Source organism: Cornus florida, unplaced genomic scaffold (genome assembly GCF_030987335.1).
Source record: "Cornus florida cultivar Cherokee Brave unplaced genomic scaffold, ASM3098733v1 CherokeeBrave_3.0.0_Hap2_Chr02, whole genome shotgun sequence".
Lineage (NCBI taxonomy): Eukaryota > Viridiplantae > Streptophyta > Magnoliopsida > Cornales > Cornaceae > Cornus > Cornus florida.
The window spans coordinates 5,432,951-5,448,923 of NW_026775572.1; the positions used below are offsets into that span (position 1 = coordinate 5,432,951).

At 34.5% G+C, this 15,973-nt stretch overlaps 2 protein-coding genes and 1 long non-coding RNA gene across 3 annotated transcripts; all 3 read left to right on the forward strand.

Annotated features, from left to right (window-relative positions):
- The first annotated feature begins 739 nt into the window (after positions 1-739).
- Positions 740-1,516, forward strand: LOC132289709 (secreted RxLR effector protein 161-like). The gene has a single exon (XM_059789999.1). It carries the CDS (start codon positions 740-742, stop codon positions 1,514-1,516), a length of 777 nt encoding a protein of 258 aa, XP_059645982.1.
- Positions 1,517-5,116: 3,600 nt separating this feature from the next.
- Positions 5,117-6,354, forward strand: LOC132285084 (uncharacterized). Its single transcript, XR_009472428.1, has 3 exons — positions 5,117-5,561; positions 5,822-5,944; positions 6,049-6,354. It is a non-coding gene; the product is annotated as an uncharacterized LOC132285084 (long non-coding RNA).
- Positions 6,355-10,402: 4,048 nt separating this feature from the next.
- Positions 10,403-15,515, forward strand: LOC132293274 (rho GTPase-activating protein 5-like). The gene is made up of 5 exons (XM_059790684.1): positions 10,403-11,199; positions 12,972-13,092; positions 13,245-13,364; positions 14,159-14,389; positions 14,670-15,515. Exons 1-5 carry the CDS (start codon positions 10,754-10,756, stop codon positions 15,285-15,287), a joined length of 1,536 nt encoding a protein of 511 aa, XP_059646667.1. The 5' UTR covers positions 10,403-10,753; the 3' UTR covers positions 15,288-15,515.
- The last annotated feature ends 458 nt before the right edge of the window (positions 15,516-15,973 follow it).

Here is a 15,973-nt window from a genome sequence, read left to right on the forward strand (position 1 = left end):
TTAACTAAACGTGGTGTATTTGGACTAGTAGTCCAGACACCTGAGAGTGTTAATCCTGTTGGGTACAAATAGGTATTTGTACGAAAGCGTAATGAGAAAAATGAAATCTTAAGATACAAAGCCCGATTGGTAGCCCAAGGTTTCTCACAGAGACCTAGTATTGATTATGAGGAAACATACTCCCTCGTGATTGATTCACCCACATTTAGATTCATAATACATTTGACAGTGACTGAAAGATTGCATATGCATCTAATGAACGTGGTTACAACATATTTATATGGATCACTAGATAGTGATATTTATATGAAAATCCCAGAAGGATTTAAAATGCCTGAAACAAAATTACGTAATATGTACTCGATAAAATTACAACAATCCTTATATGGATTGAAGTAATCTAGACGAATGTACCCGCCTTAGTGATTACTTACTCAAAGAAGGGTATGTGAACAATCATCTTTATCAATGCATTTTTATTAACAAATCAGAATCTAGTTTTGTTATTATTGTAATATATGTTGATGATCTGAATTTTGTGGGAATATTGGACGAGATCGAAAAGACGGCTACTTATTTAAAGAAATAATACAAAATGAAAGATCTTGGAAAGACAAAATTCTGCCTTGGGCTGCAAGTTGAACATTTTTCAAGCGATATTCTCATTCACTAATCAACATATACAAAAAAGATTCTGAAACGTTTTCATATGAATAAAGCCCATCAATTGAGTTCTCCAATGGTTGTCCGATCACTTGACATCAAAAAAGATCATTTTCGTCCTCAAGAGGATGATGAAGAACTCCTTGGTCCTGAAGTGCCCTATCTTAGTGCGATTAGTGCTCTTTTGTATCTTACAAATTGCACAAGATCTGACATAATTGTTCCAGTCAATTTATTAGCAAGGTACAGTTCTGCACCAACCCACAGACATTGGAATGGAATTAAACACATATTGCGATATCTTCGTGGCACAACTGATATGAGATTGTTTTATTCAAAGACGCCAAATTCTCAATTAATTGGATATGCAGATGCTGGTTATCTCTCTAACCCACATAAAGTTTATTCACAAACAGGATATGTGTTTAAATGTGGTGGCACTGCTATATCATGGCGTTCTATGAAACAAACAATGATTACAACTTCTTCAAATCATTCTGAGATACTCCCAATTCATGAGGCAAGTAAGGAATGCATTTGGTTGAAGTCAATGATCCAACATATTCGAACAACATGTGGTCTCTTATCAATAAAAAAAAGTCCAACAGTATTATATGCAGATAATGCGGCATGCATTGCACAGATGCAAGAATGGTATATTAAAAGTGACATGACCAAGCACATCTCACCAAAATTCTTTTATGCACATAAACGCCAAAAAAAGAGTGATATTGATATTCAAAAGTTATGTTCATTTGAAAATTTAGTAGATCTATTCACTAAAATGCTTCTAACTATAACATTCAAGAAGCTGGTGCATAACATTGAAATGCGTCAACTAAATGATCTTTAGGGTTGAATTAATGCAACAATGAGGGTGAACAATTGATCGAAGAGGTATTGGCATACTTTACTCTTTTTCCTTCGTCCAGGTTTTGTCCAACTAGGTTTTCCTGGCAAGGTTTTAATGAGGCAATTTTAATATATGCAATACCATTTTCAGATAGACATGAATACTGTACTCTTTTTTCTTCGCTAGGGTTTTGTCTCACTGGGTTTTCCTTAGCAAGGTTTTAACGAGGCATATTCTTAGTGTAATATTGTGGACCCCAAGGGGGAGTGTTATATATATATCTATGTTTGTGGGGCCCATAATATTTTAAATCATCCATGATGACATCCTTGGTGTGGGGAGGAAGCTCAATTTTTTGCTTACAGTGAAAGCCTTATTAAGGCTTGTTTGGGAAGCTTTATGTTAAGCCTATAAAAGGCCATATGCACCATTGTTTTGAATATGCTTGAATGAAAACAATTTCATTTTTCTCTCTCTTTGAAAGCTTTTCACTTTCTCTCACTTAAATTACTCTATATAAATACATATATATTTATTATATGGATGAGGTTTTTCATATTTTTTTGAGGACAAAAACATGTGCTTCATAGCTTTGTCCTTTTTCTTTTCCTCTGTTTTATTAACAACCTAACTGAGAACTAGGGTTTACTATTCATTACACTCCCTGTTAAAAGTCATCATCTCTTGGTTTGCATTTTTTTTTTTTAAGGGTAAAATCACAAAATCTCCATCTATTATTAAATTGGTGCAAAAAATTCGTGACCTGTTAATTAGATTATGAAATTATAATTTAATCTTATTATTTAATATTTAATATTAAATTTAAATTTAAATTTTTTTTTAAAAATGACACCCCTTCATTATTGACAACATGACGTCGTTTGTCACCAAATAGTTTCTTCTCTCTTGGATTTCCCGCACAACTTATATACATATATCCATATATATACACACATACTGAAACCCATTTTCCTTGCTCTTTTCTTCCAGATTTACAAATGCTAAGTTGCTAATCCCCGCAAAAGTATTTAGTATATTTTTATTTTTCCATTAAATTGCTTCTATTATATTTTTAGATTATTTGATTTTAGCTTATCGTTGTGTTGTCCGGTAAACAAAAAAATTCAAGAATCAACATTTTTGGTCAAGAAGGTTGGCTATGCACAAGGAATCACCATTTTCTGGTTGTGTAGATAAAACAATTTAATCCCATATTCAATCTCTCATTCGTTGATGCTCTGTTCTGGGTCTTCTTCCTCCACTACTTTATTGATGCCGGCAGCGGCCACCAAAACCCAAAATCAACCAATAGAGGTCGTCATCCTCCAATGATCATAGCAACAGAAATGGGTTCAAAACAAAATGATATCCCCATTTCGATTCGAGCAATTTGATCAAATTTGGGTTCAAATTCATGGTGGTCTGAATATATCCAATACTATTCCAAGTAGTTCTAAACTTCTCTACTCTTTCTCTCTTTCTCTTTGTCACTTCCTCTAGATTTTCCTACCGATCGATTCTCTTTCCACTTTGTTCCTATCACTGTGTACATATTCGATTCAAGATTTATCTCTGTTGATCTCTCTCTCTTATATGCAAATGTATTTATTGTCTTCGATAATAGTTCACTTTCCCTCTTTATATGATCGATTCTCTCTTTCTAGGGAAGGATTTTCTCTCTCTAGATTCAGAACCCTTGGAGTTGGTGAATCTGAGAATGAGGATTGAGAAGGAAAGAGAAAGTAGAGAGAGGAGTTGAAAAGGACAATACTTGCATCCAACCTAGGTTGGATGAAGTTTGTCCAACCTGGATACGTGGCCCAATCATATGGAGACACGTGTCCACAATTAGTATTAAATTAAATTGGGCATTGCCCATTAATTTTTGGGTATAACCCGTCTTTTTACTTTTTTTTTTTTTTTTCTTTTTTTTTTTTTCCTTCTCATCTGATCTGCGCCTTCTTCTTTCTCCTCTGATCTACAGCCTTTCCCCCTCTCTTTCTCTCTCTGATCTGCAACCCCTTTCCTACCGCCTACTTAACTCGTCTCCATCACCAACTACACACTCTCTCTCCTCCGCTCCCCAAACGCTCCACCACTGCAAACCGAGAAGAGTGCTTCGACACATCCCAAACTTCTTAACCCTAACCCTAAACCCCTCTCCATCACTTTCCATAACCTCCATCTCATTCCCATTCCCCCAATTCTCCACCACATCCGGATCAAATTCGCCTATCTCGAACTGATCCGACATCGTCCCATTCTCATCCACAACCCCAAATCTTTGCACCGACGGTGGTGGCGGTCGCAACAAGGGAGGCGGAGGCGGTGGAGATTGAGGAAGTTGTTGTCGATCCAAAACAGGGGAAACCGGAGCTAGGGTTTTGTCCTTCACGATTTCAATTTGATTAGCGTTTATCGAGTTAATATATCGAAGGTTTTGTTGTGATTGGGAGAGAAAGAGACTAAAGGGCTTTTGAAAGAGTCGAGATGGGTTTGGCTGAAGTTGAAGAAGATGAGCTGTTGATAGCCACCAGATCAGTGCAGATTTTTGGAGTGATGAGAGAGAAAAAAATGGGTTATACCCAAAAATTGATGGGCAATGCCCAATTTAATCGTGGACACGTGTCGCCATATAATTGGGTCACGTACCCAGGTTGGACAAACTTCATCCAACCTGGGTTGGATGCAAGTATTGTCTGGTTGTAAATGTTTCTGGTGAGAGTTGATGGTATTGAGGAAGAAGACTCAAGGGTATTTTTGTAATTTTATAACAATTATTAGTTTTTAATTTAACATTAAATCATAAGGATACTTTTGTCATTTCACAGGAACATGGGGCCAACTTGATAACATTTTTTTAGTGGGTTTTTTTTTTTTTTTTTAACCCTTTTTTTTAAAAATGATATGATGTTTGGTTTATTAGCCTTTTAAACCTTGTTCTTAGTGGTGTGCATGTTTTCTTTAAATTTCCAATTTCGGTTATTAATTTTATTTATCAAAAAATTGATTATTGATTTAAGATGGGTTATGATTTTATGTTCTAAAGATACAATTATATTTTTATCCCCCATTTGGATAAAGAAAAAAAATTCCTGGAATGGGGATGTATGAAATCTCAATCATAAGCTGATGCTTGGAAATGATAGTGAAAAGTGAAGACGAGATAACAAAGCAGAGAACACTAGGTAGCAAAAAAACAGAATCATCACCACTATCATTACCAAACCAACCGGTTATGCCTAATATATTAAGTGTAAAATTAGGAAGGATGTATGATTCCATTCGAATGGTATCAATCCAATATATTTTGCCACTATCATTTTACTTCAATTATAAACTTGAATTATCACCACTATCATTGTTAACGTGTGCAATGGTCCCATGTGATGTAGGACACACTTCTTATATTTTACTTTTGGAGCAGTAACTTGTATGGGAAAGGAAGATAAAAAAAACATAGCAAAAAAATGAAAACAAAACTTACCCTTTGTGAAGGACCACTAAGAGTCTCTGAACCTTAAATTGATGTATCAAACAGCTTCTCTTTTGGGTGGATATAGAAGCATGTGGAAACAAACAGAATCAAAATTGAAGCAGCACAAGGAGAGATGTGATTAAAGAAAACAGCCCTGATTTTTTTGAAATCTTCATAAAAAACTTGATGAATGCTTATATTAGTTTAGCCTAAAAGGTGTTAGAAACTTTTTTCTTTAATATTTTTATTATTTTTTGGTGGTAAAATTAGAGAAAAATAAAATTAATGACAATTTAAACTTACTACTGACCACTTCAATATTGTCGTACGCGATATGTATGGTAAAAAAAAAAAAAAAAATTATGAGCATATTTCCCTTCTGCCATTTTCTCATCCAAAAAGAAGTCTTATGTTTTACAATATGCTAATGTACTGAATGACCCTTCTTTTTTCGGAGAAGAAGCAATGAAGGTATCTGGGGAATAAGCATCAACTAACTCTCTGCTAGCAGCCACGGTAATACAGAGGATGCAAGCATTATCTGGAATAATTGAGCATAAAGCATCTGTAGGTGACTTTTGGATCATTCAATGTTTTTGCATTTACTACCAAAGATTTTATTTATTTATTTTATTATTTTTTTTGGTAAGAAAAAAAAATGATCTTTTTGGTTAGGTATTTGATCAATATCTAGGTCTTCATTTTAGCTAATTTTCAGTGCAGCATATATGTTTTCCAGTTAAATGTTTGAAGGCACTTGTAAACAATTTATGGTAGTTGATAGTTGGTATGATATTCCCAGAACTTTATATTATTGAATTACTCAGTTTTGCAGTCAAATTGAATGCAAATGGAATGGTGGTTGGAAGTCTTCGTGGTTAGTTTTGATCAGTTTATGAATCTGGTGGTAGACAATACTATGGAAGTTAGTGGCAATGAGAAAAATGGTGGTGAGTCTATGCTCTTCAACCATTTTGTTGTCTTCTTTCTAGTTAGTTTTTCATTTAATAATTAGCAAGCTTATGGCAATTGATACAACTACTTCTTCCTGCAGGTTATAAGAGGAAATAGTGTGGAAGCACTTGAACCAGTTAGCAGAACACAGTGATTGTGAATATGTATTGGCATGGATTAGTTGTATGAAAAAGGGGAATATGTTTTTCGTGGAGTGACTAGTCTTGATTGGATGTTTTGTATTTGAAGTCATTTCTATGTCTGAATATATGGATAATGCTATCTATCTAATGAGATGTACTGGTATCAACTACACGAGCTCAAGTTTTGCTTATGAGCCCTCTAACGAAGAAATCCGTGTTATTGTATTTTATTAAACGTTCTTTCGCATTCAATGGCAAATGAATCCAGGTTGAACTCTATTATCTCTAATCTGTTGAGTTAGTGGATTTAGAATTAAACATGCCATTAATTGACCAAATTTTGATTATTTTAGCATTCTGAATTCCTCGTTCTCGCCCAAAATTTGTGACACAGATTTTGTCGCTAAACTTAGTCAAATTTGTCAATAGCAGTCTGAGAATTTCATATCTGTTTCGTCCTGAAAAACTTATAGCAATGAAAATGAAGCTATTTTTCTTCACTTTCCTGTTGTAGTGATTAAAGGATTCATTGCTTTTGCATATAATGGAGCCATAGACTTGCACTTGACTATTAATCACAGGGAAAAAGTAGCTTGAAGGCTGACAGACAAGTTGAGTCCAGGCTTGAAGTCCCACTGAATATGTGAGTCTCTCACAATTTGCAGATATGCTTTTGATAAAATTGAAAAGGCAATTGCAAATGTAATATTTTTTTTTGGAAATTAAAGCAATTTCTATTTGCATCAAGCACATCTATGATTTTAAGAGAATAACTATAAAAAGGAGTTGGTCTGAAGAAGTATGAGATTACTTTGGTTACATAATGTACATTTTAGTAGCAATAGGAATTAAGGCATTATCCAAGTGATGATTTACTCCTCAAAATAAAAAATAATGATGAGGCCGGTGGTATTTACTAATTGGTGCTTCTGTTGTCATACTAGATGCTACTGCAATTAATAGATACAAACAATATGCATACATGTATATACATACATGCATCAGCACCACCTTGCCTTAGTTTGGATTATACATAATACATAGGAGCTATATATATACATCGAACGTTGAATAAAGGGATTGAACTAAAATAAATGGCAAATTTATTATTTCATATTGTGGGGATTTGACATGCAGCCCTTAAATTGCAATTTATTTAAGAATATTATTTTTTTTTCGTTTTTTGTAGTTGAAGGATATTTTACTATGTCAAGGGATTGTGACTTTTTTCTTTTCTTGTCTATTTAATCAAAGTTAGAGTTTTTTTAATAACTTTATGGAAAGATGTATTTATATAACTTGGGACTTTTTAAATAAGGCTAGTAAACTTTTTGGAATGCCTACGCTCCCAGAAACCATGTACTTGAGACTTGGTCCAAAACAAGAAAAAGGAGGTAAAATTGAGGAAGAGTGACACACCCATTAAGCTATTACCGGAAACTTTTTAATCCTTAACCTTTCACAGGAATGTAAAATTTTTGTTGGTAAAATAATTTAGGTTTCAAAGGGGATTTTTTTTTTTTTTTTGGACAAATTTTGCTTTTATTGTGTAAAATCCGCTTAGTATAAAATAATATTCTCGGAAGAAAATATCCGCCATATCTATATCCATCGATATGTTGGTGTTTTCAAGAACATTGTGGTACCTTTCTCTTGTAGTCTATAGTCCCAGTATTATAGTAGTCTCTCTCTTATTATTGGAAGTTACTCTGCTTTCTGTTCTTGTGATGGAGCTATTGTTACTGTTAGTAAAGTTGTCCGCCATAAGTATTTGAATTTTAAACAGTAACGGTTATAACTTATATACCCTAAAAAGTTGTAAAGTTCGATTATGCTCTGTGTGTGTGTTTGTGTGTGTGTCTCTCTCTAAGTACCTAAATTATGTTGGACCCTACAACCACTTTTCCTTTTCGTCTGTGTTTTGTCTCTCAATTGCTCCACACGCAACAAAACTGCATTGCCGAGGCAAGCTTACCAGTAGAAAATGGGAAAATTGTGATAAAAGAAAGAAAAAGGTGAAAAACAAACTAAAAAACAAAATTATTGAATAGTGGGGTATGCGGACATTTCAAAAAAAGTTGTTGTCTCGTGTTCTTCTAATCAACCCAAGCGAAGTGTTACATCACAACGTCAAGCCCTAGTCCCAGCACATTTACAATTTTGTTGTATTGTGAATGTTCCATGAAACTGGACTCCTCCTTGTTGCAGTAAATGACATTACAAATATCTCCCTCTCATCAAAATTAATATGTATAGCATAATAATGTCCAAAAAATGGTGAAAATATCTACATTACACACACACACACACACACACATATTTATTTACACATTTGCTCTTCGATCAGTTCTCTTCCTTTAATAGGGTGCTTCACCAACAATAAACCAAGAATAATTTGCTTTACAGTGAGAGTAGCCGTTAAGGAGAGTGTATATATTCTCTCATGAGAATACAAATTGCCAAAGTTTCCTACCAAATACATATTGTCAAGTGAAAAGTGGCACATGTATTCTATAGTCATATAATCAATTCCTCTGCTCCTTCTTATACTTCTCACTCTTGGTGGTCATCAATGATCTGCCACACTGTCACCTGCCTACATCTTATAATAATATCACTTGTGAGACTTTTAACCTTTTATAAAATAGTCCATTTTTAAATTACTAGCAAATTATATTGATATCACTTTAGATTTGAACAAATTACACAAGATGCAGTGTTTATTATATTACTTCCCGTTAGATTTGATGCGTGTGCTCAGTGACACCCCTAACATTTTTATTTTGGTAAAGTTGTTAACCAAATTTTATAAGTTGACAATTTTATCCTTCCATTGTATAAACTGTAATAGTATATTATAATAATAATATAAGTACATTACTGACTTTTCACATTTTATATCACTTTCCGACATTAAAGAACGAGTTTAGAGAATGTTAAAATAATAAATGTTGAACAGTATATACGTGTGTCATTTGTCCAAACCTAAAGAGCGGTCAAGTCTAATTTATTCTTAGATTTTTTTTTTTTTTTTTTCTCGGTAATTAAGTGGTAATTTACCCTTAGATTGATGCTGCTGAAAGTAGTTTAATTCTGTGCTTCTGAGATGCAATCACTTAAAGGTTATGATGCATTTGGGAACCAGCATATATAATGGGATTTGTTGTTGGGGTTGAAATTTTTGCACACGACAGAATGGAGGAAGCTAACCGACATTGATGGTATTGTCGATGGCAACATCCCAAAAATATTAATTAGGGCTATATATTACCTTATATTCAGTTAGATTTTCCATTGTGGCTACAACACTTGTTTGTCCACCAAATGCACCAGAATCCAAAGCTAGAATGGTGGTTTCTTCTACCAAAAAATTTGGTCTGTTAGCCATAACTATCATTCGTGAAACTACTTAGCTAATCAACATATAATACAGGACAAACCTCCACAATCAAACCTAGGAGTAGACCTAGGTCCACTTTAATGTTAAAGGAATTTAGGGCAAGTACTTGGCACAACTATTACACAAATGAAAAGGTCACAAGTGTCTTCACCTGAAACTATCTATCAAATCCTACTCAACAAAACTAGTAAAAGTAAAAACATTTTGAAGTGCAGTAATATAATTGTACATACAGAGTAAAATCTATAGTTTATTTGCAATTCAAAATTTCAAATACCTAATTAATTGCTCCAACAAATTAAGTACACAAAAAAAAAATAAAAATAAAAATTATTAAGAGTCAAACATGGAACATTTGAATTTTTTTGTTGACCTTCTTAGTAGGTCTTTTTGGATAACTAGTCCCTATTCTTATGTGATACTTCAAAATATATATATATATATATACACACTCCTATATTTGACACATTATATTAACTTTGATGGACTTTCAATTTTTGTTAATTAGAGTCATATTACGATGTTTGAATTGAATTTTTTATTATTCCAATAAATAGTGTTCAAATAAAGACTCATTGTAGCATTAAATAAGTTTAGAGTCTATTTTACATCATTGTAGCATTAAGTTATAATTAATTTAGACTTTATGATTTTTTATATTTAGTTTAGATTTTATTATTTGTTGTGTGTGTGATGTGATATGCCCGTTGGTCAATTATAGGTGCTCGGTCTTCATGGATTAAAATAAATAAATAAGTAGTTATTTAGTGACAGATATACAAATATCAATACAGAGGAGAGGAGCCAAGCCTTTTAAGTCACTTGTAAGAAAGGAATTGTATTTGATTCCAGCAGAAGCGGAAAAAGCACACCATATATTCTCTCTGTGGAATTTAGTATTTAGTATTTAGTAAATTACCCACTTCTTCACTCTCTTAAACTATACAATAATAATACATTTCTTGCTAAACCTCCAAAGTAAAGCAGCCAGCAAGACCAGATATAAAAAGCACAAGAAAGAGAGAACTGAAATGAATAATGATGTTCACATCTCACCATCCAAAACCATTCCTTCAATCCAACTCTACTCAAAAGTCTGAAACATTCATGCCCAATCTTCCTATTCTCTCTTTCCATCTATAGTCTTACTAATCTACCAACCCATCAAAAAACAGGGAAAACCCACCAAACTCCTCAATCTTTTCCCTCCCAAAAACCCAAAATATATATCATTCATTTACTATATCACAAATTTACAAGAAATGACAGAGATACTACAATCCCCATCTCATTTGCCTTCATCTTCAAGCTCCATACCATGTGTTGTATCACCTACGCTCAATGATGGGTCACACCAACAGGCCCATCTCAACCATGAACCCCTTTTTAACAATCCCACTTCGTATTGTGTAGCCGTATGCAGGGGAGATACAGAGGAAGAGGAAGAGAGAGAAGGAGTTAGAGAGAGAAAGGAAGCAGAGGAGGGAGATCAGCTGTCTCTGTTGGCCCTTTTGGTGACGGTGTTTAGGAAGTCCCTGATTGCTTCTTGTAGCAGTGAGAGGGTGGAAGAGCTATCTTCTTCAATGGAGATTGGGTGCCCTACAAATGTCAGACATGTTGCACATGTCACCTTTGATCGCTTCAATGGCTTTCTTGGTCTTCCTGTTGAGTTTGAACCTGAAGTTCCTAGGAGGCCTCCCAGTGCCAGGTCTGTTCTCTTGTCGATTTTTTTCTGAGTTTTAGATTATGGGTGTGCCTGTATTTGCATTGTGTTTATGTTTGTATATCTTGAGGTTCCGGTTTTTGGTTTAAGATAATTGTTTTCTTTTCTTTTTGGGCATCTAGTGGTTATCTTTATGAAAAAAATTCTGTGACAGTCATTTATTTGCTGTTAAGAAGTACTCTAATTTATTCATTTGTCAGAAATTGATGACTGGATCCAGACATGATCTATCATCAGGACAATATTTGTTATTTATGTTTAAATTATTTAACAATTGGAGGTAGATTGTCACTAAGAAACAAGGGGAAAAAAAGAGTCACTAAGAAACAAAATTCAGGTACTTAACCCTTGATTAGTCCTATACATTGATGAGATGGTTGGAGTAGCACTAATTAGAGATAAAATGAGAGAAAATTGGTTCAGATGTTTGGACATGTGCACAGAAGACCTTTAAGTGTGCCAATTAGGAAGAGTGACACAGTCAAATTGAGGGTAATACTTGGGAGAGGGGAAGATCAAAGTTAATATGGGTATAGTTAGTAAGAAATAATATGATAACATGTGGTTTGATTGAGGCCATGACCGTGGATTAAGCGAAACAAAAATCAGGATTCATGTAGCCAACCCCAAGTGGTTGGAAAAAAGACTTTGTTTGTTGTTGTTTTAAAGCTTGGGTACATTCACCATGTGAACAAATTGCAGGATTTGGTTTGCAGGTATATTCATTCATTGTCTTGGCAATGAAAAGCAAAGTTTTTTATTTATTATTATTATTTTATTTATTTATTTATTTATTATTATTATTTTTATCTTGGCAAGAACTCACATACCCACTTTGTCCCTATGGGAGACACGAAGGTGAGGAAGTACACTAGGCTACAATCCTCGTGCGCATACCATATCCTGATTACCATTCAGCTCACACCAAGTCTCCTTGACAGCCCTAGGAAGTGCCATAACCTGATTTAAATTACATTGAATTTCAGCTCCTTTATTAGATTACTCATAGGTTTTATATAAGCAAGTAATATAATTGGAAGTCACTCCTGACATGAGTTGTTATATCAGATCTTTCACATTAGATCTTTCACAATGTGAAATCCACTATCCATAATTGAGTAGAATAACATCTCCAATTCCTAATATCAGGAGAAGTTGCATCAAAACAGATATAATGTGGTTTTTTCATGGCGCTTCATTCTATACCTTATGCCTGGTTGGGGGGCTTTTACCTTTTTCTTTTTGTCCTTTGTTTTCTTTTCTTTTATTATTTTATTGTTTTGCTGGTGGTTTTGTTGTACGTGGGTGGGGCTTGGTAGTTGGTATGGACCTGTAACAGATATCTTGGTTATGGCATAAAAAGGTGATCAACTCTTCATTCCAACTCAATTAAAGATAGGAAAACAAGGATAAAATAAATGACATGAACCTCTGCTCTTTTGTTTTTGTAATAGTGTTACCTAAAAGCACGCACCTCTTCCACTCAATTACAGACACTTCTCTTGATTATTTTTTTCCTTTTCCCGGTAAATCAAACCCTATGTGCATCACATATGCTATCATATTGTGAACTTTGAATTACTTATGTTTGTACCAGTTTACAAGAGCCCAGAAAAGATTCTGACATTCTTTTTTGCATTCTTCACTGTTCGTAACCATTCTATTCTGTTTTTGAACTTGGTATTTCTTTCTGACATATTGATGACCTTGGCTTAGTTAATATTACACCATTGACTTTTTTTATTATTCTTCTATAGTGCAAGTGTTTTTGGAGTGTCAACGGAGTCTATGCAGCTTTCATTTGATTCCAGAGGGAATAGTGTACCTACAATACTTCTGATGATGCAAAGACGCTTGTATGCACAAGGGGGCCTGCAGGCATGTGTCCTCAGATTCTATTCTCCTTTTTGTTTCTGTATTTGATTATAAGTGATTCAACAATCAGTTACTTTGAATGCATTGTCTACTGATATTTCTGTATTTCTTGATTGTGCAATTTCAACAATTATGTGTTGAACTTCAATATGCAGGCGGAAGGAATCTTCAGAATTAATGCTGAGAATGGCCAAGAAGAGTATGTTAGGGAACAACTAAATAGGGGAATTGTGCCACATGACATTGATGTGCATTGTTTAGCAGGTCTTATAAAGGTGCTGTTTTTCAACTTAATCGTAATTATTCTTTTGCTCATTCATTTTGTTATAAAATTCTCTTATTGGAAATAGGAAGTTGGCTGCCTGATGTATGCATTAGGTTAAGAATTTTAACCCAAAAAAAATAATTACTAAAGGTTTCAAACCTTGATCGCGCAAGCAGAAAGTTTGACCTTAGGGAGTCCATTGGTTTCCTCACCCCATTGGACATCCAGTTTGCAAATGATACACAAAACTGAATATTTGGCCAATGATAAGATTCTGTTCAAAAAATTATCTTACTAAATTCACTAAAAATACCTCGAATAAAATATGGCTCTGTTTGCACGTGAAATATTTGTCAGTATTTAAGGTGTGACCAGAGCTGCTCATATAATGAGGGGCTATAATATGGGAAATCCTGACTTATTTACATTCTATTCTACTGTATTATACTGATCAATACTCATGGATGAATTCTTAAAAAACAATAGTAATAATAGTATTCAGAATTTAACTTGGATGCAAGCACAATATCTTGATTACATTAGGCATGTGCATTTTCGAAAAAGTTGGATTTCAAATGGTTAGAATTAGTGACATGAGAATTTCTGATTCGAGGTGAATTGACATGAGTTCCTTGTTTGTACTTGTTTCATTGATGCACTGCATTGAAATGGAAAAATTATTGGATTTGACTCCTGTAGTTATACTTGTCGATAACATTCATTCTGCCAAAATGTGAAGAGTTTCCTTTCCCATCATGCTGGTGATTTTAATGTTGCATTGACTTGAAGTTGGTGTTTCTGTAGGCTTGGTTTAGAGAACTCCCGAATGGGGTGTTGGACTCTCTCTCACCGGAGCAGGTAATGCAAGCTCAATCAGAAGAGGAATGTACTCGACTTGTGAGGCTCCTTCCCCCAACAGTAGCTGCTCTGCTGGACTGGGCAATAAACCTAATGGCTGATGTTGCTCTACTGGAACATCTAAATAAAATGAATGCACGCAATATCGCTATGGTGTTTGCACCAAATATGACTCAGGTGCGCAGAAAAAATAGTACTCTTCTTGAGACCCATGCACAAGTCACACACTTTGCACCAAGCAAAAAAACATAAATAGAAAAAGGTCATTCAGGTATATATTACCAACTCCTCAACTCCCCCACCAAAAAAAAAAAAAAAAACCCTTTTTCTTGCATTTCACATAAGGTAGTTGTCTTACATTATATAAAGTCGTTTTCCACAAAGAATTGGTTATGGTTGTACTGTCAATTCAGTTTTAGGTGTGCTGACAGTCTTGATTAACTTGTGCTGATTGCAGATGGCGGATCCTTTGACAGCATTGATGCATGCAGTCCAGGTGATGAATTTTCTCAAGACTCTTATCGTCAGGACATTAAGAGAGAGAGAAGATTCTATTTTGGAATCGGCCACTGCATCCCACTTAGAGCCTTCTGATGAGAATGGACACCACAGCTATTCACAACCAATAATTGAGGAGGCCGATGAAATGAACCAGGAAGAGCAAGTTTTCGTACCCAAAGAACCCTTTTCGGAAAGCCCTGCTCATCCAAATCATAGTGACTCAGAAGCTGGATCTGATGCTCATGGTTTTTTGACTTCGATAGGGAATATCATTCCTGGAGGAAATGGACAATTGGCTGATAATTGCCCTGGTGAGCTTCCGAACCAAGTTGACTCCACAAGAAGGGGACTTGAAAAGGGTGGTTCTAGTCGTCCAAATGGAGGGACTCAATCAGACAATTGTAGGACCAAAACTGGCCAGTCAAGTAATTCTAATATCAAGAAGGGATCCAAAAGAGTGAATAATAATGACAGGACAGTGGTTCGGGCAACAGGTCCTGTAGACAAAATTCGGGGAACGAGCATTGTGAGCCGTTTAAATTCATGGTCAGAACGAGTTGAAGCTTGGCGATGAAGGGGACGGGATTCTGCATCTGAGAGACAGGTCCTGGTGGAACAAATTGGTGCATTGTGTTTTTTCATTTGGGAGTTTGTGTATGATTCATTTTCTGGTCTGTATTTATGTTTCTGAGTGGGGTTCTCTAACTTCTTCTTGTTGATCAACAATATTTCTCTTTGCTTTTAACACGTTTGTGCATGTCCATTTATGCAAATCATGGTTGGAAGTTGCCGTATTGACTCATTGATATTGGGTGTTACACAACAATGTGTTGTATATGAAGCTTGAATTATTATTACTCTATTTTTTTTTTTTATAAAAAAAAACATGAAAAATATATAAAACAATAACAACAACAAAATGGAATTATGAAATAAGCAAGATGCTGTAACAGATCCTTACCCAAAAATAAATAAAAATACTAGGCATAATGTCATAGGATTTACGGAAATGAAAGAAAGAGTGGAGATAACAGGAGCCGAAGATAAAATAATTAGCTTGTGTGTTTGGTTTACAGAGGTGGAAAGAAGAATAAGTAAAAGATAATGATTTGAAGTCAGATATTTAACTTTAGATTTATTCATGTGAGTGAAAATGATGTCATCATGACATAAAAAATATTAATAAATTTGTGATAACATCATTTTGCTCACATATTGTTCCAGGAATTTTTTAACATAATTTTGTATTGGTTTTGAGAT

What these genes read in the sequence shown, in the direction of transcription:
- LOC132293274 (XM_059790684.1), top strand. Translation starts at nt 10,754, where the DNA reads ATGACAGAGATACTACAATCCCCATCTCATTTGCCTTCATCTTCAAGC. An exon ending in AGGAGGCCTCCCAGTGCCAG is followed by an intron (nt 11,200 to 12,971) that starts GTCTGTTCTCTT and finishes ATTCTTCTATAG; the next exon opens with TGCAAGTGTTTTTGGAGTGT. An exon ending in GTTTAGCAGGTCTTATAAAG is followed by an intron (nt 13,365 to 14,158) that starts GTGCTGTTTTTC and finishes GTGTTTCTGTAG; the next exon opens with GCTTGGTTTAGAGAACTCCC.
- LOC132289709 (XM_059789999.1), top strand. Translation starts at nt 740, where the DNA reads ATGGTTGTCCGATCACTTGACATCAAAAAAGATCATTTTCGTCCTCAA.